Source organism: Psammomys obesus, unplaced genomic scaffold, assembly GCF_907164565.1.
Source record: "Psammomys obesus unplaced genomic scaffold, mPsaObe1.curated_primary_1811, whole genome shotgun sequence".
NCBI lineage: Eukaryota > Metazoa > Chordata > Mammalia > Rodentia > Muridae > Psammomys > Psammomys obesus.
Window position 1 is genome coordinate 18,945,730 of NW_026596117.1, and position 23,256 is coordinate 18,968,985.

At 41.7% G+C, this 23,256-nt stretch overlaps 1 protein-coding gene across 2 annotated transcripts in view; it reads left to right on the forward strand.

The window, feature by feature from the left end:
- Nucleotides 1-23,256, forward strand: part of Atp8a1 (ATPase phospholipid transporting 8A1) — a 221,120-nt gene that overhangs the window by 13,421 nt on the left and 184,443 nt on the right. For both annotated transcript variants that reach the window (XM_055629410.1, XM_055629411.1), the window contains exons 2-4: nt 17,840-17,954; nt 19,987-20,086; nt 20,987-21,085. In XM_055629410.1, the coding sequence (XP_055485385.1) occupies nt 17,840-17,954; nt 19,987-20,086; nt 20,987-21,085 (314 nt within the window). The remainder of the gene's footprint in view (nt 1-17,839; nt 17,955-19,986; nt 20,087-20,986; nt 21,086-23,256) is intronic.

Below are 23,256 nucleotides of genomic sequence, written 5' to 3' on the forward strand. Positions count from 1 at the left end.
TTCTTCTTCTTCTTCTTCTTCTTCTTCTTCTTCTTCTTCTTCTTCTTCTTCTTCTTCTTCTTCTTCTTCTTCTCCTCCTCCTCCTCCTCCTCCTCCTCCTCCTCCTTCTCTCTGTCTCTCTTTCTTTTTTATATTAAAATAATTTAATTCTTTGAGAGTTTCACACAATGTGTCTTGATATTTTGATTACAACCATCTGCCACTCCTCCTCCTAACTCTCCTAGATCTACTCCCTCTCTGTAACCTAGCCCCCTTCCAGGAGGAGACTATATGGAGGCAGACGTCCTGGTCCTCTGGCCCTTGCAGTTTTTCTGCCTCATGTTCCACAGTGTTCACTGAGTCTTAAGTGTAGGGGTTGTATTATAAATACGTTAACTGGGGACAGGCATTCCAAGATCAGCTGACTTCTGCACTTTAACCAGTTGTGGCTTTCTGTAATGAGCTCCATCTGCTGCAAAAAAATAAGCTCCCCCCCTTTTTATGAGGAGGGAGAACTACACTTATCAGTAGGTATAAGAGTAAGTGTAGAATGCAGTGAGAGATAATACTGGCTTATGAGCGTGTCAGGAGTAGGCTCTCCTCTAGGCTCCATGACCTCACCAGCCATTGGTAGCTGGCTGAGTTTAGAGTGTCAGGCATAAATTCCCTCTTATTGAGCGGTCCTTATATCCAATTAGGTAGCTCTCAGTTACTACCAAGATATAAATGCCATTATTGCCATTATGTATCTTACCATTCCGGTCATTGTTGTGGTTCTCAGGCATCATAGCTCAATGGAGCTATTGATTGATTTTCTTCCTCTACAGCATGTGTGGCTCCTTCTGATGCTATGAGCGCTGGTCCTTGGAGAGGAAGCTTTCAGGTCACATCCCTATTGATTCCTCTAAGAACTGTGTCTGAAGCGTCTTCAGTAACAAGACCTTAACTTTTTTTTTTTAAGCCAATAGAAAAGGGAAACATCTGAATTATTAGCCCAAGTTAATACCAGGTAGTCATGTATTCTTGTCTTTGTTTTTTAAATCAGAAAAGAATCATTGTACAGATTGACTTTTTGTTAACTACAAAGTGAATATAATTAGCAAAGGAAAAAAATTAAAGCCACTTTAATTTCCCCAGATACCAGATTGAATCTTCCCTGGTCCTATTAAGTCTCTGTCCCCAAGGAACTTATTACTGAGGTTTGTGAAACACTCTCCTATATATTTTAATGTTGGTTAATATCAAAGACCAAAGCTTTTAGTCTGAACATAATAGTTTCTTTATGTAAGGTATCTTTCCATATGTTCAACTGGAATTGTCTTAAAAATAAAAATCCACTGGAGTGAATGAATGGCATCTTTTCTATTTGTGCTTCATATGTTTTGGTCTTCTGCTGTAGCTGTTGGTTATGGAAGCCACACACAATTAGAATGTGTTTGCTTTGTGATCTATGCCCAAGGCTCTTATTTAGTGCTCATGCATGTCTCTTTATCATCTTGTAAAGATTTTTAATTAAATTTTTTTCATGTGCTATATTTTGATCATATTCTTTCCCTTTATCCAGCTCTTCCCAGATTCTTCCTACCCACCAATATAACTTCATGTTTTTTCTCTCAGGAAGAAGAGAGAGACTGAGACTAAAACAAACCACACTCTAAGGCAGGCTCTGTGTTGAAGAGTACTTGGGCCAACACGAAACAGGGTGTTCTGTTTACCATCTCACACCAGTGTCTTGTAAAGAATCCCTTTGAAAGAGAGTGAAATGGAGCACTCAGAATTTCCTACGAGCTTGTAGTGATACTGGGTCCCAGCCCTTTCAAAAACAGTGTGGACCTGAGAAAGTCACTGTTAGTTTCCTTGTGAATGCCAGTTTCCTTTGGCAGAAGTTTAATAACTGCCAGTAACATATCTGCCTGTTGAAAAGGGAGAATCTTGGAATCTCGGGAAACTCCTGACATGCTCATGGGGCCTCACCTTGAAGATTCTTAGTTCACATTGGGAAAAAGAGTTCAAACAGGAGATGGAAGTGTCTTCAACTACAGGGTGTCAGTAGAGATGATGATAAAGGGGAGCACAGAGGACAAATTGAAAGAAGAGTCCAGCAGATTTGTTGATAGCAAAGGTGTACAGTGTTGAATAGAGAGTCCACGTTCGGGGCCCGTGGCCAGTTGGTGGCACCATTACTGAGATAACCCTATGTGCACCCCAGAAAGTATGAGGAACTCCCAACATGCATGGCATTAGAAGACCCATTCTGCACTGCGTAGGTTTTTATTCATGGCGTCAGAAAAGTCCTTGAAGCTTTTGTTCCATCCGTCCTCTCAGCATTCTTGCTCCAGGCTGCTGGTAATCTCGCACGTGCGTAGGTGTCATCGCTTTAATGTTGCCGAGCTGTGCGCTGGGTCTTTGGAGTTTTGCAGCCCACCAGGTGTCATTCACACACCCTAGCTGAATCCCTTCAGTGGAGCCTCCTGTCGCCTCTTCTAACCACATCCTGACAAGCTAAAGGATGCCAGCTCTGACCTACTTGGATCTGTGCACACAACCCTTTAGATCTTTGGGTTGTCTCACCTAACCAGTCTTGGGTTGTTTAATCCTGCCCACGTGCTGACACAGACCTGTCATCCCGGCACCACACCCTGTCTCCTGGTTACAGTGAGGCCGAGTGCTCTTTTATGGCTTTCCTATTTTTCTAGCCTTGTTCACTGCCAGGCGGCTACGCTACCTTTCGTAATTGGGCAGACAGAGAGAGAGCTCTAGCTTTCCCCCTGTAGGGAGTTTCGACACACAGGGTGTTTGTTGTGATGTGTGCTGTACTGATGACCCACCCTGTCGACGTTATAATGGGCAGCTATGCTTTAGTCCCTGCACCAGGTGTGTTTGTGTGATTGAAGCGTTGTTGTCAGAAGAATCAATGTACACTATTGATTCCTTATTGCGAAATCACAGCAGAGGAAAGAAGCAGGTGCCGGTCAAATGCCTGAGCATCATCCTGAGAATAATGTGATGTGCACATGATGTGATCGGGGTAATTCTGTGGCTGTGTTCAAATGGTGAAGTCAGCTAGAGCTATTATTTGTCTTCCCATTTTTCTGTTATAAAATGCTTAAGTGCAAAAGAAAAAAAAATGCTTAAGTGCCTCTAAAGAAGAAAAAAATTACTGAGCCTCATGCTTTCTTATTAATATTTTTCCAGGATTTTCTATGTGCTAGCTCTTTCATTCAGAGCTGGAATTCTGTGTTGTCCTCCTGCAAGTGAATCTCTTCTGGCATCATTGGAGTTAACTATCCTACAAACATTCATCGTGACTCGGTGTCTTACTTTTCTGTGTTCCAAATGTTGAGAACTTGCTCGCTTGGCTGGCACTGTATGAATGCTTCTCCCTTGATCTTGTAAATTGTGTTTTTCTATTATTTTTAATTAAAATATGATCACATCAAACAAAAAATTAAAAGTAAAAAAACGAAGAAAAGAAAAATATATAATTACCTCATCTCTCTCCTCCCTCTAACCTTTCCTGTGCCCCTATATTTCTCTCAAACTTGTAGCCTCTTCTTCTTTAATTATTAGTGTTTCATATCTATGTATCAGAATATATGTATATATTTGTACAATTATTTACATATAACCAGCTCAATCCATTTAGTGCTACTTGTACGTACAAGTGTTAGGGCTGACTCCTTGGTACTGGATAACCATGTGGAAGGAGGGTCCATCCCTGGAGAAGAACCAATTTGCCCTCTCTCAACAGTAGTGAACTGCCCATAGCTCTTCATTTAGAGGTTTGGCCCTGTTAGATTTCCCCCATCTACACGGGAGGAGGTTTTGTTCTTCAGGTCTTATTTAAGCAGCTGTATTGTCGAGATTTTGTAGGTGCAGCTTCTGTGCCATATCCGAGCCATGGTGCAAGGGTTGTGTTGTAGATATAGGAGGGAGTAGGCACCCCATGCTCAGCTGCCTAAAATGGTATCTATCTCTAAAAGAACAGTCTTTGATGAGGGGAAGGAACTACGCTTAGTGCTAAGGTGAGTTGTTTCTGGGGCTGGGATAGAACTTAAAAACTGTTTCTTGGCCACCCAGATCTGGCACAGGATCTTAGCAGTGATTTGGGGGGCTCATCCCTGTTTGAATCCCTTCCTCTCTGAGGAGGCACTGCACCTCCTGAAACAGGTCAGCTCGTTCTCGGGCAGCTTTTTCTCCCTCCGACAACAACACATCAGTCCGTGTGTTCCCTTCCCTTCTTGCTCCAAGTGTCTCTCATGCTGTGTTTGCACAATTGACTTCCTTAGGCCTCGACATAGGACTTGAACCTATTTCACCTTCTACGACCCTACCTTCTGATGGTTTCATACCCTGTTTGTCCTCGTTCTGCCGTTTGAACTCCGCGGTTTATCTGAGTTTTCCCCTACTTATAAATTCTGTTCAGGGGAGCCTCTGGTCACAGCTGAAGCCAGTGGGGCAGGGTTGTGAGCTCTTTGGCTCTGTCTGGTTCTTCCTTGGCTTGAATGTCTGTTTGTCGTCTCCGTTTTCTATACTATGCCCTTGCCATGTGTATTGGTCTAATTTTCATTATTCTAATAGTGGTTCTCAACCTGTGGGTCAAATGACCTTTTCACAGAGGTCGCCTAAGACCATCAGAAAACAGATATTTACATTATACTTCATAATAATAGATAAATTATATTTACGAAGTAGCAATAAAAATAATTTTATGGTTGGTGGTCACCACAACAGGAAGAAATGTATTAAATGTATTAAAGCATTTCAGCATTAGGAAGGTTGAGAACCTCTGCTCTAATGAAATACCTAAAGCTGGGTAACCAACCAGCTTTATAGAGAAAGATGGTTTCTTTTGGCTCATAGTTCTTGAGGTCCAAGACCAAGAGTTCATTTACATCTGGTGGAGCCTTCTTGATTACAGAGAGTGGAAATGGTTTGGAGATGATACATGGCAAGAGATGGGGAAGGAGAGACAGATAGACAGACAGAGAGATAGAAAGAGAGAGACAGAGAGAGAGACAAAGACAGAGAAGACAAAGGCACATAGAGGGAGATGAGAGAGAGAGATCTGGTATCTTTCCTTCAGTTGTGAAATTCAAAATTCAGTCACGGGGATTGCACCCTGACCTCACCTACTCCTAATTTAGTCACAGGGACTGCACCCTGAGCTCATCTACTTCTAATGAATCCCAAGGCCTCCACCTCTAAATTGTTTTTTTTTTTTTTCTTTTAATGTCTCACCATGGGAATTATATTTCAACACATGATCTACTCTGGGACACACTTAAGCCACATACAAGGCGGAGCAGCCTGCATGTGGCACACGGCAGCCTCATCTCCATGGTACTGAGTCAGCTGACCTAACTGCAGAATTGGGAGTCCATGTTCCCAGAAGAGACCGGACTCTCCTGTCTAGACTGTGTTGATCCCGACACCTAGGCTTAGGTGCTAGGCCAGGGAAAGAAAGGAAGCAGGAACCAAGTACAGCCCATGCTTGGACTTTTCAGCTCTCATCTGCTTGTGGTTCTGCGTTGCTACACAGCCATGCATTGGAGCAGGATGCTAGTCTGTCTGTCCCATCCCGCTCCCCAGAATCTCACACATGATAGGCAAGCACTAGACCACTGAGCTGCATTATATTCATAGCCACTGTATGCTACTTATTATTTTTAATAAAGAATTGAAAGGCTGACCATTGTGACACACACTTTTAATCCCAGCATTAAGGAGGCAGAAGCAGGCAGACCTCTGTGAGTTCAAGGCCACTTGGTCTACTTAGTTAGCTCCAGGACATCCAAGGCTACATAGTGAGACCCTGTCTCAAAATATAGGAGGGAGAGGCAGAAGAAAGGAAAGAAGGAAAAAGAAGGAAGTTCGTTTATGGATGTTTACTGCTTTATGGTCATTAAATGATCCTCTTAAATCCTTTCTTTGCATTAAGTTTTTGACTGACTCTAAATCTTGGGACAATAGCATTATTGTTCAGGCTTAGGTGATATAAAGAACACTTTTTTTAAATGGCACATCTTTTAATATATCCCATGTTTCTGTATATATTGAAATAGCTCCGTCAAAGTAATTAAATCCTACTCAGTCTTACCTGAATTCTCAGTGTGAATAAAAGATGTTCTTTTTAACTTCCAAATTAATCATGTTCAAACCATTTCTATGAGCCCTTTACAACCCATGAGCTTAGATCTGCGAGTTTAGAAAGCACATGTTGATTTACAAACAGTGCCTTGTAATGCATGAGATCTGACTCTTTAGAATGTACTGGGTATTTGGTTGGTTGGTTTTTGTTTTTATTGTTTTCAATTTTTAATCCTCTGTTATGCTCCATGGCTCTATGTTATGATACTTCAGTTAACCATCATCAGGCCCTCATAATTCTGAAGTACATGTGTGTGTGTGTGTGTGTGTGTGTGTGTGTGTGTGTGTGTGTGTGTATGTGTGTGTGTGTGTGTGTAGCTATTATAAGATACAAGTTCTTGTAGGTGCTGCCTTAAAATAATAAAACAAAACTCTTTGCTTCCCATTTGCATTAGTCCTTCTGACTGTTTCTTCTTCCCTGTCTGGTTTCGCTGCTGCTGCTGCTGCTTGATAGACAATGAAGTGAAGTAGGAGTTGTTAAGTTCTGCTTTTGTTATCTGTTAGCTTCGAACAACTATTTTGGGCAACAGGCTTGTCTCATCACTTTCTTGAATCTCAAAGGAAAGGGAAAGCATGCTGGTTGTCTTTTAACATTTTAAAACACACATTTGCTCTATTCTTGAGTGCCTGTGCATGTGTTGCACTCTTGAACATATAACAAAGTGGCCTGCCACTATGGGTCACCTGTAAGTCACTCTAGGATTTCCTGCCCAACATCAGGGGAGTCCGAATGCTCCTCCATTTTCTTCTCTCTTCTAAGAGCTTCACAGTTAGTCATCATGTTGTATTAGCCAACCAGGAGTCTCCCCTTTTGGGGTGATAGCTTGAAATGTACCCCGAAGTGTTGGAGACATGTCTGACTTGATTGTCAAAGATCCCTGTCCTTCACATCTGTCAGTGTGTCCTTACTGCTTTACCCCTTTTCTATCACTTAGAATCCAGCCCACAGGCACAGCTCACTCAGCATCTTGTTTGTAAGACCTTTTTAGAGTAGAGCTTGAGGCTGAGGCAAACTGCCAATGCTTTTAGCTGACTGTGCCTTCCAGGAGATGTCTGGTAGATGTCTCGCTGTGGAAACCCCCTTGGTGCTAGTTGGTCTTTTGGGTAACATGTTGTTTCATTCTTTCTTCTCTCAGACCAAGTGGTCTATGGGATGTTTCCAAGTAGATGTCATTGAATACCCCTCCATCTTTTATTGCATTCCCTGATTTTCCAGTTGAGCATGATGTTAGCATTAGTAAATGTTTTACTGCCACTTCCAAGTAACCCAATATGCCCAAAGTGGTTGTTTTTCTAGGCTGATACCCAAATAGGACTGCCACAGATTGAGGACGTGCTCTGTGTGAGGCCCAAGTATTTTCCCCTCAGGATTTGTAGTACTCCTTTTAGAGCTTGCTGAAGCTCAGCGTGACTTCGACTGTTATTTTCTTCTGTTGTAGAAAAATGGTGTTGATGTGTCCTCCTATTTATCTATTTTTAAATTTGTTCTGACAGAGGCCCTTAGAGAAAAATACTATTTACTATGTCTGGTAAAAGCAGATCCTTATAGGAAAGTATATTAGCAGCTGCCATGATAGGGTAAAGATCACAAACATCTAGGACTGTCTGGATACCTTATATCAAAGTGGGAGGCATATTCCTCATATGTAAACTTACCCATGTGATGCATCAAAGAATGATAATGGTTGTGTTCTGATATGTAAGTGAAGTTCATCAGGGCTAGAAGGGCCATGGAGGCTCCTAATTGGAAAAACTATGTGAGAATTGGAATTCAAGGAAGAGATGAGGTCATGCTCAGTTGTTGAATGAATGGGTGAGTGAGTGAGTGAGTGAGTGAGTGAATGAATGAATCATCCACTAGTGTTAGTGTTCTACAGAGAAAGCAGACTTCATTGGTTTCCTAGTTATGTACTGACTCAAGTGCTCACTGCCTCTCTGACCGTGACAGAAGTAGGGATTTCTTATTTTTATCATTTTGCAAAGAATCCTTTGAAAAAGTAAGCCTATTCATATTATAAAATATCTATTTTAAAGCCACTAACCATGCTTTATATTATGGAGGTTAGATATCTCTTTGTTACAACTTTTTCTTTTCAATCACTTAGAGACGTTTTAAGGTAAAGGTCTAGGGTCACGGCTGCTTGAACATGAGGATGGTGAGAGGAGGCAAGGGATAAGGAAAGCCTTTCAGCTGCTCAGCTGCTCACCTTTAGGGTGCTGTCCTACAGTGTTCCAGAACGAGCCGGATGAAGAACTTAATTAGAGCAAGCGATGATCTGATCCAGCCAGGAGAGCCTGTTACGGAAGGTTTCTGAAGCTTAATGATCTATGAGGAGGGCAGGTGCAATATGAGCCCAGGCAGAAATGCTAGTCATGATTGCACGCCAAGGAATTCATCATCTAGAAGAAGCTTGGCCAGGTACAGGAACAAAAGGAGTGAGCACTTTTGTTCCGGGGAAAGAAGCTGGGTACATCTGGTAAGCAGGTGGAGTTGCTCCCTAACACGGGGGGGGGGGGTTGGGGGAGCTTTAGAGACAGCCCACACAGAGCAAAGGTGGTCTGAGCGGTGGGCCATCACTTCTGGGTACCACAAGAGTCGGTCCTACTGTGCCCAACGTTCCTAGTGTCTGAATGGCTGGAAACGTAATCGGGGCACAGGAAGCTGTTTGGAGTGGTGTCCCAACACTTCTGTGGGGGGCTTTCCAAATGGAAGTGGGAAACTTTTCCAGGAAAAGCAGACATGGAACTGGAGGCAGCAGCAGGTGTCCGCAGTGTGGAGCCTGAGCTGTGCTCAGTTCAGTGACGACATAGCGATGCAATTGAAATTTTCCTTCTCCCAGCTCTGTCGTCATGGTCTGAACTGTACCACTGAAGAGTTTCTGTTCTATCTCCACACTTGGGCAGGTGTTTCTTTTCTTTAGTGTTTCATACCCAAGGTGCTGAGTGCCCAGCTCGTGGTCCCAGAGTTAATGCCTGCCTTCTGTCCTACATCTCTGACCAGCTACTGTGCTCCCAGTTGAACATTTGAAATGACCCTCCCACTTGGACAATGCAGAATGGAGGGGTCTCAAGTCTCCACTGTTAGCTGCAGTAATTGCCTTTGTGTTTATAGAGAAAATAAAAACATCAAAATTGTTCCTCCATAGATTGATTTAAAACAAAAACCAGAGCTTGGCGCAGGAAAGGAAAAAGTGCCGTGTGTGTGTGTGTGTGTGTGTGTGTGTGTGTGTGTGTGTGTGTGTGGACTTTGACAGTGGGCAGTGTTCCTGTTGCTCCCAGCTTTAATTGCACCTCTAAAGTCACCAGTTAGTTTTCCAGTTCATTCTTTTATTAGCTTCTGACTGTTGCAAGCCTGATTGTTTATTTAATGACTTCAATCTAGGTCAAGAATCTTGAGCCAACAATATGGTCTCCTTAAGGACCAATATTGGAAAACACTGAGTAAAAGGTAATTGGACTCTGCTTAGCATGTTTAGGAGATAATACAATAGACATTTTGAGTCCAGTTGCGGCCTTTCTTCTAATTGCATGATCTGTGCAATCATAATGGTTCACTAACTATGTTATGAGGCAACAGAAAAGTTGTGTCTCTTGTACTCTTCTCCCTTCTACCTACTCAGCCCTGCATGTCAGTTGCATAACCCCTAAACACAGATGGTAATGTGGAGGAAGGCTTACTTATTTGATACCAAATTACAGAATTTCATGAGAAAATTCTTTACTTTGCTGCCAATATTGGCTCACACTGGACATAACCGTGATTGACTATTACTCTTTCCACTTTTGTTATCAATGTTTTTTTTTCCTATATTAAATATTCTAAAAGAAAAATTACCTTTCATAATCTCTGGGGAGACTGGAATGCAGGAAGAGTTTGAGCAGCCAGTATCCGTCCACACTGCTAACACAAAGTCCTCCTCACATTGATGGTTTGTTTATGGCTGAGGAAGTAAGGCCCAGACAGTACAATTGCTTTGTTTCGTGTTGTCTAGAAATGCCCTGGGCAGGTTCTGAACACAGATCTGACTCCAGGGCTCCCGCTCCCATACCTGCCTTTCTGATTTCATAACAGACAAGAATGGCTAGGATATTTACCTGTAGATGAAGAATCAGGCACTGCCCTACTCACCCAGTCCCCACAAAACCTTGTAAGAAAGTGGAAGCTTCGGGGTAGCATTTTATTTAACTTAGTTTATCCACAGTACTTTAAGTTGAATGTGTAATCAATGGAAGATCATAGATAGGATACTTATTTTTCAAACCATACATCTCTTTCAGATCTCGGGCTTTTGCTTAAAGTAATGTTAGGTGGCAGGTGTGGCTGGCACTGTACGATGGTGGAAAGATGATGAGAGACATGGGCTACAAGGGCTGTTTTTCATATTTCTTTTTCCATCAGTTCTCACAAGCTGAATGCAGATCCCCCACAGTCCTTCACCTGCATTGTCACATGACCTCCCAGTAGCTTCTCTCTTGATCCTTGCAGGGGATTTCTCTTAGTTTAAGAACATGAATTCAAGTTGCTCATTGTTTCTGTGGATCCGGTCCTTCCTCTCTTCTTGACTCAGGTTCAGGATTCTCTCGTTCAATATATCAGGTTCTCTTGCACATTTGTTGTGCTGTGGTCTCATTCCTGCCCCTCCACTCATTGATTGAGTCAGCGTTATCGCCTGTATTTTCTTACTATCACTAACACGTTAATTTAGCCTTTCTTGGGGGACCTTCTCTGACTACTCAGTATGAAGCATCATTGGTCCTGGGCAAATCACTGATGTCTGCAAAAACTATAACCACAGTGAGAATGGAGAACTTTAATGGGCTTTCACTACCTGCCAGCCATTTCCTTCATCTCCCTTTGAATGATCTGTAATTATCTTCCTCTTCTCTAGAGAATAAATCCCAAAGAGGGAATCTTATCTTCTACTGCTTCTGTAATGGTTTTTAAAATGCCTTCCCTTGGACATTAAGTATATTGAATGAGCAAATGATGGGATTAAGTTTTGCTGATCTGGTTGTGGTGTTTGTGATGAGGGTTGGAAAGCATTAAGCCTTTCCTGTAGAGAACCTTTGAGCCTTTCTTTCCTTGGTTGCATCATGCTGTGTGGCCTGAAAACACATGCTAGGTCTGGACAGAAGGAAGAGGAAGTCCAAGGCCCTCCTGGTTGGCAACCAGGCGGTAAATCCCCAGAAGATACCAGGCAGCTGCTGGCAAGAGCTAATGGTTACCGCGTATCTCTTCAAATACAGACTTTTGGCTACAGTCCACAGATCAGCATTCAACTTCTATCTTGAGTTGACTACAGGTTAGGGCAACTGGTTTTGCAAGACATCTCCACAAATTCTCATTCCTTTCATTTCCTTATCCGCTGTTGACTTTGTGCCCATGCCCAGGAGATACTAACTTCTGAGTGCTTTAGTACTAGAAGAGAGCATAAGATAATCAAGCCTGCTTCCTCATTTAACAAGAACCAGACATAACCAGGAAGGGTTTATGCAGGTTGATGTATGTACTTGGTAGAGGAACCAGAACTGGCCCCACAGCCTGTGCACCCGTTTAGTGATTGGCACGGCCGAGAAAAGAGAGCACGTGCTCAGTACAGAGGGGTGACTGAGATGCTGCGCCAGTGCCACCTTTGCTGATAATTAGAAACGATTGCTTAAGGGTGAAATGGCTGCCTTCAGCATGTTGCTTTTACATCGTTGGATGCAAATGCCAAGTGATGTTTTGTTAGTGGTGAGTATTAGGTGATTATTTCTTTCCCTCTGCTGCCAGTTTTGGTTCTTCAGAACTATGCACACACCCTTTGGTAGTATTATTAAATGAAGTATTATAAAAATGAAGAAATTGTCCTGATAAATAAGATTTTGTGTGTGCTTATGGCATTCTAAGTAATTTTATCATTAGTTAAAATTCAGGAAACAAAATTTCTGATGAGGTTGGTTACAAATCAAGTAGGATATTGCTACATTTATATCATCAATATAGCTAGAATTCAGAATTACTGAATCACTCTACTCCACTATCATGTCAAAAAAAATAAGAGCTGTGTTAGTCAGCCTTCTGTTGCTGAAACAAAATGTTTGAGATAATGAACCTAAAAGGAATAAAAGATACTTGGGCTTATGTTTTCTATTCTCCAGGCCAGGCTTGCTTAGGCCCATCACTTCAGGCCCACAGCAAAGCAGCACATCATGGCATAGAGTTCACGGTCAAAGAAATGCTGGTTGATTTGCAAAGAAATGGTATTAGGAATCCGTACCTTATGACAGGTAGAAGAAAGTGAAGAGAAGAGAAAGAAAGGGGGAGGAAAGGAGGAGGGAGGAGGAGGCCAAGAGAAGGAGTGAGGAAAAAATAGAGGGGGGGGGGGGGGGGGAGGGGGGGGAGAGAAAGAAAGCAAGGAGAAGGAGGGGCAGGGCAAGGCAGGAAGGGGTAGGAGGCGGGGAGGGCAGCAGAGAAAAAGTGAAAGAGAAAGTACAAGAACAGGCCAGGGTTGTAATGTCCCTTTCAAGGTATGTTCTTGATCACCCAGCTGTCTCCCCTTAGGCCTTAGGTCCTCCCTCCTAAGAGTTTTTTTTTTTTTTAATTTTTAATTAATTTATTTTTTATTAATTATAGTTTATTCATTTTGTATCCAGCTGTATCCCCTTCCCTGGTCCCCTCCCAGTACCCCCTCTCCCCTCCCTTATTCCTCCCCTCGTCCACTGATAGAGGAGGTCCTCCTCCCCTTCCCTCTGACCCTAGCCTATCAGGTCTCATCAGGAGTGGCTGCATTGTCTTCCTCTGTGGCTGGTAAGGCTGCTCCCTCCTCAGAGGGAGGTGATCAAAGAACCAGCCACTGAGTAACTGCCTCCTAGTATTGTCAGAGGGTGATAACCAAGCCTTTGGGAGACATTTAGAATCTCAGCTACCACACTGCCCATTTCAGTGACAACTATCCCAGAATCATTTATTCTGGAAGGCTGGTTTGATTCTGGTGGCATCCCTTAACACCTGCTTGGACCCCTAGGGGGTCACTGTACACTTTGATGCCTTTTCAGGAAGCAGGGTGCTCTTTGGAGGATGTTGTTCAGGTATCTTTTCTAGCTGGGACATTAGTTCCTCTAGTTTCTATGGCACTGTCTCATGCATCTACTAACAATTTTGGATTTATACAGCTTAAAAGTTTCGGGGGCTTGCATCTACCTCTAAGAAAGAGGTCTGTTCTTGACGTATTGCTGATCTGGTTTTGCTCACTTGAGAACTTATCCGACAACCGAGGGCTCATGTGAATCCAGTGGAGTATTCAGGAAACTTTCCATGTAGCAAGCGGAGCAGATGAGCTAGCTCACAGTTACACTGCTGGGGAGGAGTCACCGTTCTAAGACACTGTGCCAGCTTCTTCCTCTTCTCCAGGCTCAGTATCTGAATTACCTATCCCTGCTCACTCTTCAAGCATAATCAACTGCTTTCATCTTATACTTAGCAAATATCAAACATTTTATAGGTACTTTGTACACAAACTCTCATCATATACCAATAGACAGACACACAGTATTTCTGTTTTATAAATTAAGGTACTAATGATGGTCTAACCACAGGAAGTTGACAGAAAAGCAAAAACAAAACAAACAAACAAACAAACAAAACAATAAGTTGTTTGCTTTGACATTTACTAGGTATATGTTCAATGTGATTTTGGCTTCCAGAGTTCAATCCAGATCTTATTGGTACTAATCTAGAGAAGATAGGTCCCAGAGACAGGAAATCAATGCTTTAGGGTCGATTTCCATCATTTGTATGAGTGTTGTGTGCCCTCTCTGCAATTTTGTAGGAGGAAGAAACTGCAAGGGATGCTAGAGAGGGTGATAAAGATGCATTTCTTTCTCCAAGCCAGTTTCACCATTAGGGTGGCTTCAAAACAAAGGCTGCTTGAGAGGGCCTGCCTGACCAGGTCAACTAAGCAAGAATGCATTCTAAAGCAGTTGCTTTCCAAGCTCCTTCCTGCTTCCTATAAAGGTGGCATTGTTCTCTGGATTCCAGTAGGATGCTGGACAGGTAGATTAAGAACTGCTAATAAGTTTAATGGCTTAAATAAACACATAACTCAAATAGCAAAAGAGCCACCTGGATTGCCAAACCACTCCAAAGGGATGTAATTTCTATCCTTAAAACAGAAATGGAACGGAGTATGGAAAGAGACCTAGTATCTCCATGCCATCTTAGTTTTGAGTTATCCAAGATGGGGATGAAGGGAATTTCCCCCTTGAATTGCCTTTCTAGCACTATACAGCAATCGCTGAGTGAAAGGACCACCCAGTTCTTAGTGTGGCCTTCATGACTGATTATGGAAATTTTTGCCAAGCAAGGCTGCACAGAATGGTGATCCTAGGGTCCAGGAGATGAAGGAAGAGGATGAGAAGCTCAAGGTCATCACTGAGAAACAAATTCAAGGCCAGAAGACATGAGACCCTCCCTTAAAATAAAACAACACAGACATTTAAATACCAGTTGTCAGTGTACACTGAACAGCTTTCAAATTACATGGAAAGAATGTGTTCTCACCTCTAACCCACTACATGGATGAGGTCAAAATCATGACCCACTGCCCTCTAAGTGGTTTGAATAAGAACTTTGGTTCTTTTCTTGATGGAATATGGATTAACAGGTTACTGATATATCCAGACGTGCCAATTTCAACAGTGATCTGAAACTTCAGTCCTATTATAATAGTTCCAAACTCTTGCCTTCCACTTAGCAAAGTTGCAGGTCTTTCCCTCAGATACCTTCATTGGAGTTTCCGGGGGATGCCTGAGGTTCTGAGGCCTCTGCATTTCTACAACAGTCTGCAGAGGATCAGATATAGCATTGAAGGTGTTATATGCCATCTCTGGCCTTTACATATCTGGAGAGTTATAGCTTCGGGTCCTGTGGTTCTGCATGTCCTTGCCAAGCTCCCTGGAACCGTGACAGTGTTGAGAGTGGAGGGGTTCCGACAGTTCCTGCTTACTGAAGACCTCACTGTCTACTCTTAGTGAAAAATACCTTTCTCGGCGTTACATTTGGTCAGTCCCTCATGCATCTTAGAGCTCACTTACCACATCTGGTTAGTACTTCTTGAGTCTCAGTATCACTTTTGTCAGGCATCTCAGAGCTCATGGAATGTTGCATGAGCCCAGCTGCACATACACCATCCCCCTAACACCTGGACATTATACACCTACAACCATCTAGCCCTATTAAATGTCCTACTCTTGGGAACATGTCACCATTCTAGATGTGGCCTCTCTGTTAGAGAAGTTCCATGTCTAATCTTCTTTGGACTTCTGCTAATCCATTAGGATTGTTTTAATTGCCCATATTCTTGTGTAAGTGAAGAAGGGGAGGAGGAGGAGGAAAAGGAAGAGGAGGAGGAAGAAGAAGAAGGAAGGAGAAGGAAGAAGAAGAAGAAGAAGAAGAAGAAGAAGAAGAAGAAGAAGAAGAAGAAGAAGAAGAAGAAGAAGAAGAAGAAGAAAATTCCAGTCCCTTTGACCAAGGAAGTTACCATAGGAATTCTAAAATACAAATTTACATAGAAGTGTGATGTTTATCCAACTCACCCTAATAACGTTTGAGATCTTAGTCCAGATCTCTCAGGAGGACTGATCCATCACTCCTTGGATAAAATTACCTGAGGGCCAGGTTTTCAAAAGTACAGAACTGTAAAGACATTCTTCCTCAGTCTTCTTATAGACTTCTTATATACTGAGGCAGGGTCTCCTATTTGATCTCAAAGCTTGACACTCCAGCCTGTCTAGCGTGTCATCTGGCTCTCGAAATCTCCTGTCAATCCCTCCTGCGTGCTGAGATTACAGATGCACTGCCATGCCCGCTCTGCATTTATTTGATTTCTGGAGCTCTAAAATTCAGAACTTCATCCTTGAAGTGCCTCATCATTTCCTAATCCCTGTGTGAGATTCTGATAATACAAAAATAGGGGATAAAGCTCATGTTGTATCTAAAATATGATGCAGTAATAGACAATGACTTGGGTAAATATGCTTTTTCTAAAACTGAAAATGGGTGTGGCTGAGCCTACCTTGGAGCCATGACCTTCAGGACGATGAGGATAAAGTGTAACTCTGATCCTGGAAAGCTCTTAGTGGCTCCCTGCCAAGCAGACTGCTTTCTCAGCATGGAGAAACTTCTTTGAACTGGCTTGGTCAGCATGATGTCCTGGTCCATCCCTACCTTGCCTGCTGTGGGCCTCAGTAGGGGCCACTTCCTTGCTCCACGTTGTAGCACCCCAGTGAGTCCCCTCCTCCTACGGTATCTTCTCTGTACCATTAGTCACTAGCTCTTGGTTATCATTAGTATCGTTATCAGTGGGTGGAGAAACTTCAGAATTAGGCTGCAGAGGCAACCACTCCTTTGTCACTTGGGCTGTATTCTTTGGGCAAACATGTGTTGGGTACCTGCTGTTTGTTGGCTGCTGTTGAGATGAGTCCTGCACCAGCTGTGGCTGCAGGCAGCCCCTGTTCTGGTACTGGGAGACTGACTTGTAACCAGAGTCCTGGTAAGTGTGTCCCAGGGGAGGAGTGAGCCCGAGTGGCTACGGATCCCCAGCAGCTTCTGCTTTAGCAGTGCAGGACACTTCAGAAGGGCACTTGTCAGCAGGTTTCATAGGAAGAGTTGGTACTGCAAGGTGGAAAATGAAGACGAATGGATTTTTCAGATAGAGTGTTATTGTTGTCCTTTCACTGAAGAGGGGGAAGGATTTAACTTAATTCAATCCTGTTCGTTGGCTTGCTTAATTTTGTTTGTGGTGCTGGGGAGCAGACCCAAGATTTCCGGAAGCAGCACCCCCTCCCCAGTGTTCACTAGGAAACAAGGGGCTTTTAAACTTTTTCAGTTTTGTAACCTGCTTTTTGTTTGTTTGTTTGTTTGTTTGAGGTGTGGTCAGTCTTGCAGCCAGGAGCACAGTGGGAATCATTGCAGTGTTCCAGTCACCATTTGTTGGCTTTAACAGTCATGTGATGATCTTGAGAATGAAGTTAGAAATCTTGCTTCTAATTGGAGGAAGTAGACAAGTATAACTAGGTGGATCATTGTGAGAATTGCCTACTAAAACCCTAATATTTGATTTTTTTTATATTCATCCCAAAAAAACCCCAAAATATTCAATGTGATGTTTATGTTTAAAAATTTTTTAGATTACCTTTTTTGAATTTTACATAGACTATCACATAAACTAGTCCAAAATTATAGACTTTTGGATATCCTTTTAGGAAATAGAAGAGACTAAGTGGGATGTTTATATAGGAAAGATGAGCAAATATTATCATTTCTGAAGGGAATAATTTTACATAAATATTAAATGGCACCCTAATAAAAACCTGTGGATTTTATTCTATTAATTAATTATACAGCATTCTGCCTGCGTGTGTGCCTGTGCACAAGAAGAGGGCACCAGCTCTCACTATAGATGATTAGAGCCACCATGTGGGTGCTGAGAATTAAAGTAAGGACTTTTGGAAGAACAGCCATTGTTCTTAACCTCTGAGCTATCTCTCCAGCCCCTGGATTTTACTCTTTGTTCTAAAAGAAACACCACCAATAAGGGGAGGCATGTGGTTCTTGCCAGACTTTGTGCAATAGATTTGAAATGTGGGTCTTATCTGGATAAGGATAATAAAAGAAAACACTTATCTACTAAAATTTCTTGTCTACTAAGAAGCACATTGTTTCTTTCAGGTTATGAGAAGACAGATGATGTTTCAGAGAAGACCTCGCTGGCTGACCAGGAGGAAGTGAGAACCATATTCATCAACCAGCCCCAGCTGACAAAATTCTGCAACAACCACGTTAGGTAAGAAGGGCTGGGGAAGGCATGGGAGGATGAATGGTAGAGCAAGATGGGTGGGAAGAGAGCAAGGCAGAGACAGCTGGATCTCTTTGAGTTCATAGCCAGCCTGGTCTACAAGTGAGTTCCAGGACAGACACAGCTACATAGTGAGACCCTGTTTCAAAGGGAGAGAGGGAGGGGTGGAGAAGTGGAGGAAGGTGAAGAGGGAGGGAAGGAGGGAAAGAAAGGAAAATGCTTACCAGGAGCACTCAGCTCAGTTAGGGGCATCTGCTGTTTTTGTTTTCTGTCCACGAAAGAAATGATGACTATTGTGCGACTTGTGGGGGAATGTTTTTGTCCATCATTTATAAAGCTCTGGGTTCAATTATCAGCATCTCAAACAAAAATAAAAGGAAAGGATAAAAGCAAAAATAAGACCCTGGCCTCTGAAAGACTCAAAGCAGATGCTGAGGCTCATAACCAAATTTTGAGCAGAGTACAGGGAATCTTATGAAAGAAGGGGGAGATAGAAAGACCTGGAGGGAACAGGAGCTCCACAAGTTGAGCAACAGAACCAAAAAACCCGGGCACAGGGGTCTTTTCTGAGACTGATACTCCAACCAAAGACCATGCATGGAGATAACCTAGAACCCCTGAACAGATGTAGCCCATGGCAGCTCAGTGTCCAACTGGGTGTCTTAGTAAAGGGAACAGGGACTGTCTCTGACATGAACTCAGTGGCTAGCTCTTTGATCATCTCCTTCTGAGTGGGGAGCAGCCTTATCAGGCCACAGAGGAAGACAATGTAGCCAGACCGGATTTGAACTGATAGGCTAGGGTCAGATGGAAGAGGAGGGGGACGTCCCTTATCAGTGGCAGTGGACTTGGAGAGGGGCATGGGAGGAGATAAGGGAGGGAGGATGCGATTGGGAGGGAATGATGGAAAGGGGCTATAGCTGGGATACAAAGTGACTAAACTGTAATTAATGTAAAAAATAAAAAATAATAAATAAATACATAGAATTTCAATTAAAAAAAAAAAAAAAACAAGACCCTGAATGTAAGAAGGAACACCTATACCCCAGGAATTTTGAATAACCAAAGCTCCCTGGGCAGCTGTCATCTTTCTGAACCTATTAATGGAGCTGTGAATTATTTATGCATGGCAAATTTTAACTTCTTAGGAACATTTTTGTAACGCTATACCAAAAAGTTTTAGGGTTTGGTTTGTTTGTTTTGGCTAGAGTCTTAAAGTGTGGGTTTTGATAGTTGTAATTCGGTATGTGTAATACAGCTTTGAAAATGCCTTCCTTACTATATCTCTTCAGGTTTTAATTTCAACAGTCATGACAAGATTCCACATAAAAACTAGGTTCTTAGTAACCTTGAACCACATGGAAACACCCTGGTGTTTCCCCGGGGCAGATTTACCAGATTTGAGATGTACCCATTTAAAGGGAATATTTACAGAATATTTACAGGTCCTCTAGTTGTACCTCTGTTGAAAAGTATGTCCTACCTCTTTAATTTCCCCTCTCTCTATAGCCTAGATGTTTCCGAGACCAACATGTTCACATCTTAATGATTCTGGACTGTGGGGAGTCCTCATTGTGTTCCTAGCACGGCCATAGAGACAGCGCTAGGCCATAGAGACAGCGCTAGTTAGAGCAGCCCTTTGCATGGTTGTCCAAGAAGCTGTTACACTGTTTGGTCTTGTTCAAAGGCTGGTATTTTTCTGTTGATGTGTTAGTGCAGTATCTTATCTAAAGTTGCTTTTCTTTGCAAGCTATCCCTAGTACTGTTCTGCATGATAACAGCCAAAGAGGACAAATGTTGTTATAGAGAAAACCAAGCCTACCAAGTTCAGTCTTGGCTGTTTATTTCTCCAGTTCCTGTCCCTCTTTTACGTTAAGGATCCCTCACTATAGTTTCTAAATTTGAAACTGTGAACACATGTTGTCATCTGATTACTCCCGTGGTGGAAACAGAACTTTGAAAACGTGGGTGCTAATTGTGGAGGAGCTAAGCTTTATGTTTCTTATGTTTTGCTTTCTAGTACTGCAAAGTACAACGTGCTCACATTCCTCCCGAGATTCCTCTACTCTCAGTTCAGAAGAGCGGCTAATTCGTTCTTTCTCTTCATTGCCCTGCTCCAGGTAAAGCTCCATCCACCCTTCAAACCTCTGTTCTGCAGGAAGTTACGATATGTTTCGTTAAATCCTCCGCCAATCCCCTGAAGCTATAGAAAGACAGAGAAACGAGTTGGCGCATAGTCTCTGCTGCTGCTACTGCGCATGTGTGCAGTGTCAGGCCTCCCCCGCTCCTGCCCCTCCAAGCCTTTGAGTTCATGCTTATGCAAATATTTATTATCGTCTATAATTCTGTGGCAAGAAGTGTTCACCGTATAGCTGTTGGAGAGACCTAAACTGTCCGTTTAGTTTTACCTCAGTGAAAGCATCAACACTAAATGGCTTAGGACACAATTATCACTTACAAAAGTGATTAGTTAAGTTAGTTGTTATAAATGTTTTAAGGAGGAAAAAAATGCATTTTTTTAAAAAAAAAAAACGCGAATGTTCACTGTTAGCGAAAGGAGTTGATAAAGCAAAAGAAAAAAAATTAACTGATTATTCCATCACCAGAGGTAATTATTAAAATTAAAAAAAAAAACTGAGTCCCTCTAGTCTTATTTCTAGCATTTATTTTCTGATCTAGATAACAAAAACTGCTACTGAAATAAACATTCTTTCATAATGATTGCTTCCTACGAGACTGTGTGGACATCTCTACAGATATTTATTGCCTTTCTAAGTCATTGTTTTGATGATGAGATGATTCGTATATGCTACTTTGTCGTTTTTAATCCTACACTCTGTTGGCTCTGTGCGCTACACATTTATCAATAAGCAAATTAGCTTATTCTCCAGGTACTTCTCCCAGTACCAGTAAAATCAGTGAGGGATGTTTTAGAAGACTCTGAGTCATTGTTCTCTTAGGGTTTTTATAAGCCTGGTTCTCACTGACTTGCCTTTTATCTTGCCTTTTTTCTTATTCAGCAAATACCCGATGTGTCACCAACAGGTCGATACACAACCCTGGTTCCTCTCTTATTTATTTTAGCTGTGGCAGCTATCAAAGAGATAATAGAAGACATTGTAAGTATTTAATTTTTCATAAATAAACTGGCCCAAATGTATATTAAAAATATTATTTCTTAAGATATTTAATTTGTAGAATAAATTCTTTAAAATGCCCATTCAACTTAAGTGATAGCATTGCATTTATTTTTCTGAAGCCAATTTCTAATAGATTACTATTGAGAAATTCTTGTTATAGTGTTCTTTTAGGCTTATCATTTATTAATAAAAGAAATTAACTTAAATATAGTAATTGGCATGAAGAGAAAATGGCATTTGAACAATGTTTCCAATTAATTGAAATAATCTCCAAATTAAATATAAATGAGCTTTTATTACATTTTATTGTTAAAGATAAATATCATGCTTTTCACCTTATTAGAGTCCTTGATTTCTTCTCATTTTATTTTAGTGTTCTGAGTTTCCTCTCCATTAATCTTGTCTTATTGAAAGGAAGTGACAGTAAGTTTGCCATTTTTAGTACTCTGTGGTAGAAAGAGGAAGTTGGTTTCCCCTTTGTAAAATAAACTCCCCCAAATAACTTTAGACCTTTTCTGTATTCTGTTTTAATTGAGGAAGCCAATATTGTGTTTCCTATTGTGGGGGTTTGGTGACTCTTCATGTTTTAAAGTACTTCTTTACATGTCTAAACCGACCTCCTATTGGGCTTTAGAAGAATCAGATTTGGGAAAAGGAAGGCTGAAGAAATCTTCATCAATGCACTGTCCTAAATTTCACAAAGAGTAATATTACTTCTGCTTTGCTACTTCATCGATATTATTTAAAACAGGGAAAAACCAGAACTGCCTGGCATGCTGGAATTAAAGGCTTGGGGTGTTGTGTCAGTGGCTCTGAGTATCGGTAGTTGCTGAGGACACACAACTCTGTGTGGGTACGTCTAAGACACTATTGTTGCCTTGATTGACGACATCCTGCTTGGGCCTACAAACTGGAAAACTGAGGGGATTCTCTTTTCTTAGCTTGTTTCCTCTCACTTCCATTCTTTTAAGTCATGGCTGGATGTGGCAGCAAAGCTGTAATTTCTCTAGTTGTGGCCTCTACCCACTGTCATTCAAAAATATAGTAAACAAAATTGTATTCAAAAAGTATTTTTAATAGATCATAATACAATAATTGGATGTCATTAGAAAGAAACTCATCAGACTCGACAGAAACACAGGAATACATTCAGGTGCCTGTTATCACTTAGGGTAAACTCTGTGATGTGTTTAAACTTTGCCACGATGTTAATTACATTCAGTATGTTAGTGGTCTTATATTGTTGTCTACTTATTGAAAGACACTGTGGTTACTAGATAATGGCAGAGAGTATCCTTGTTCCTTGTAGTCACTTGGGGATGCAAACTGAATTAAAGCTCTGCTGGATAGGATGGTAGGCTTCGTTGTAGAAGACAAGGATGGAGGGATTAGATATGGCATTTCTCAGGTTTCTTGGGCCATCAATGGTACACAATATCTGTTTGCAGGTATTAGAAATAGCGGCATAATGAAGAGATGCTTCCCTTGCATCCGTGGGAGTTGGAACTAGATGCTTGCGAAGACTAATTATGTCTTCCACCTATATCTCAGAAACAAAACCCAGCTTAAGGCCTAGGAAAACTTACATTCTATGTTAGCACTGTCTTTTACAGCTTTAGAATAAAAGTCAAAGATATGTCTACGTGTGAGCTACTGAAGACTTACCCACTCTTAATGCTTTGCATTGCTCAACATAATATGATGTTTTATTTTTGTGTAAATAGAAGTAATGTATACACACCTGAAATACTCTAAATTGATGGAAATCTCTTTTTAAAACATTATGAGAAACCTTTTTATCATAATGAATGCTAATTCTTGTGGCAAAAAAAATCAGAATTACCGTTGTCTGTTAAGATGGTATGCAGAACCATAAAAACATTATCTTTTTTTTCCCCAGAAGATTGTTAAACCTCAGTAGATTTTATTCATTGCAAAATGAATAGTTATTCAAAGTCTGTGAGATGAGGGCACCAAGTATTAGGCATCTGCTACTGAGTAAAAGAAGTCTGGATGGAGTTGACCATCCAGGACATGAAGAAGACAGTAAAAACAACATAAATTGGAAGAAGAGCAGATGTCTTAGCAAACTGGGTAGACTATTCCAATAGCTGGTATGAGAAATGAAGACATTAGACCAAGTGGTGTTG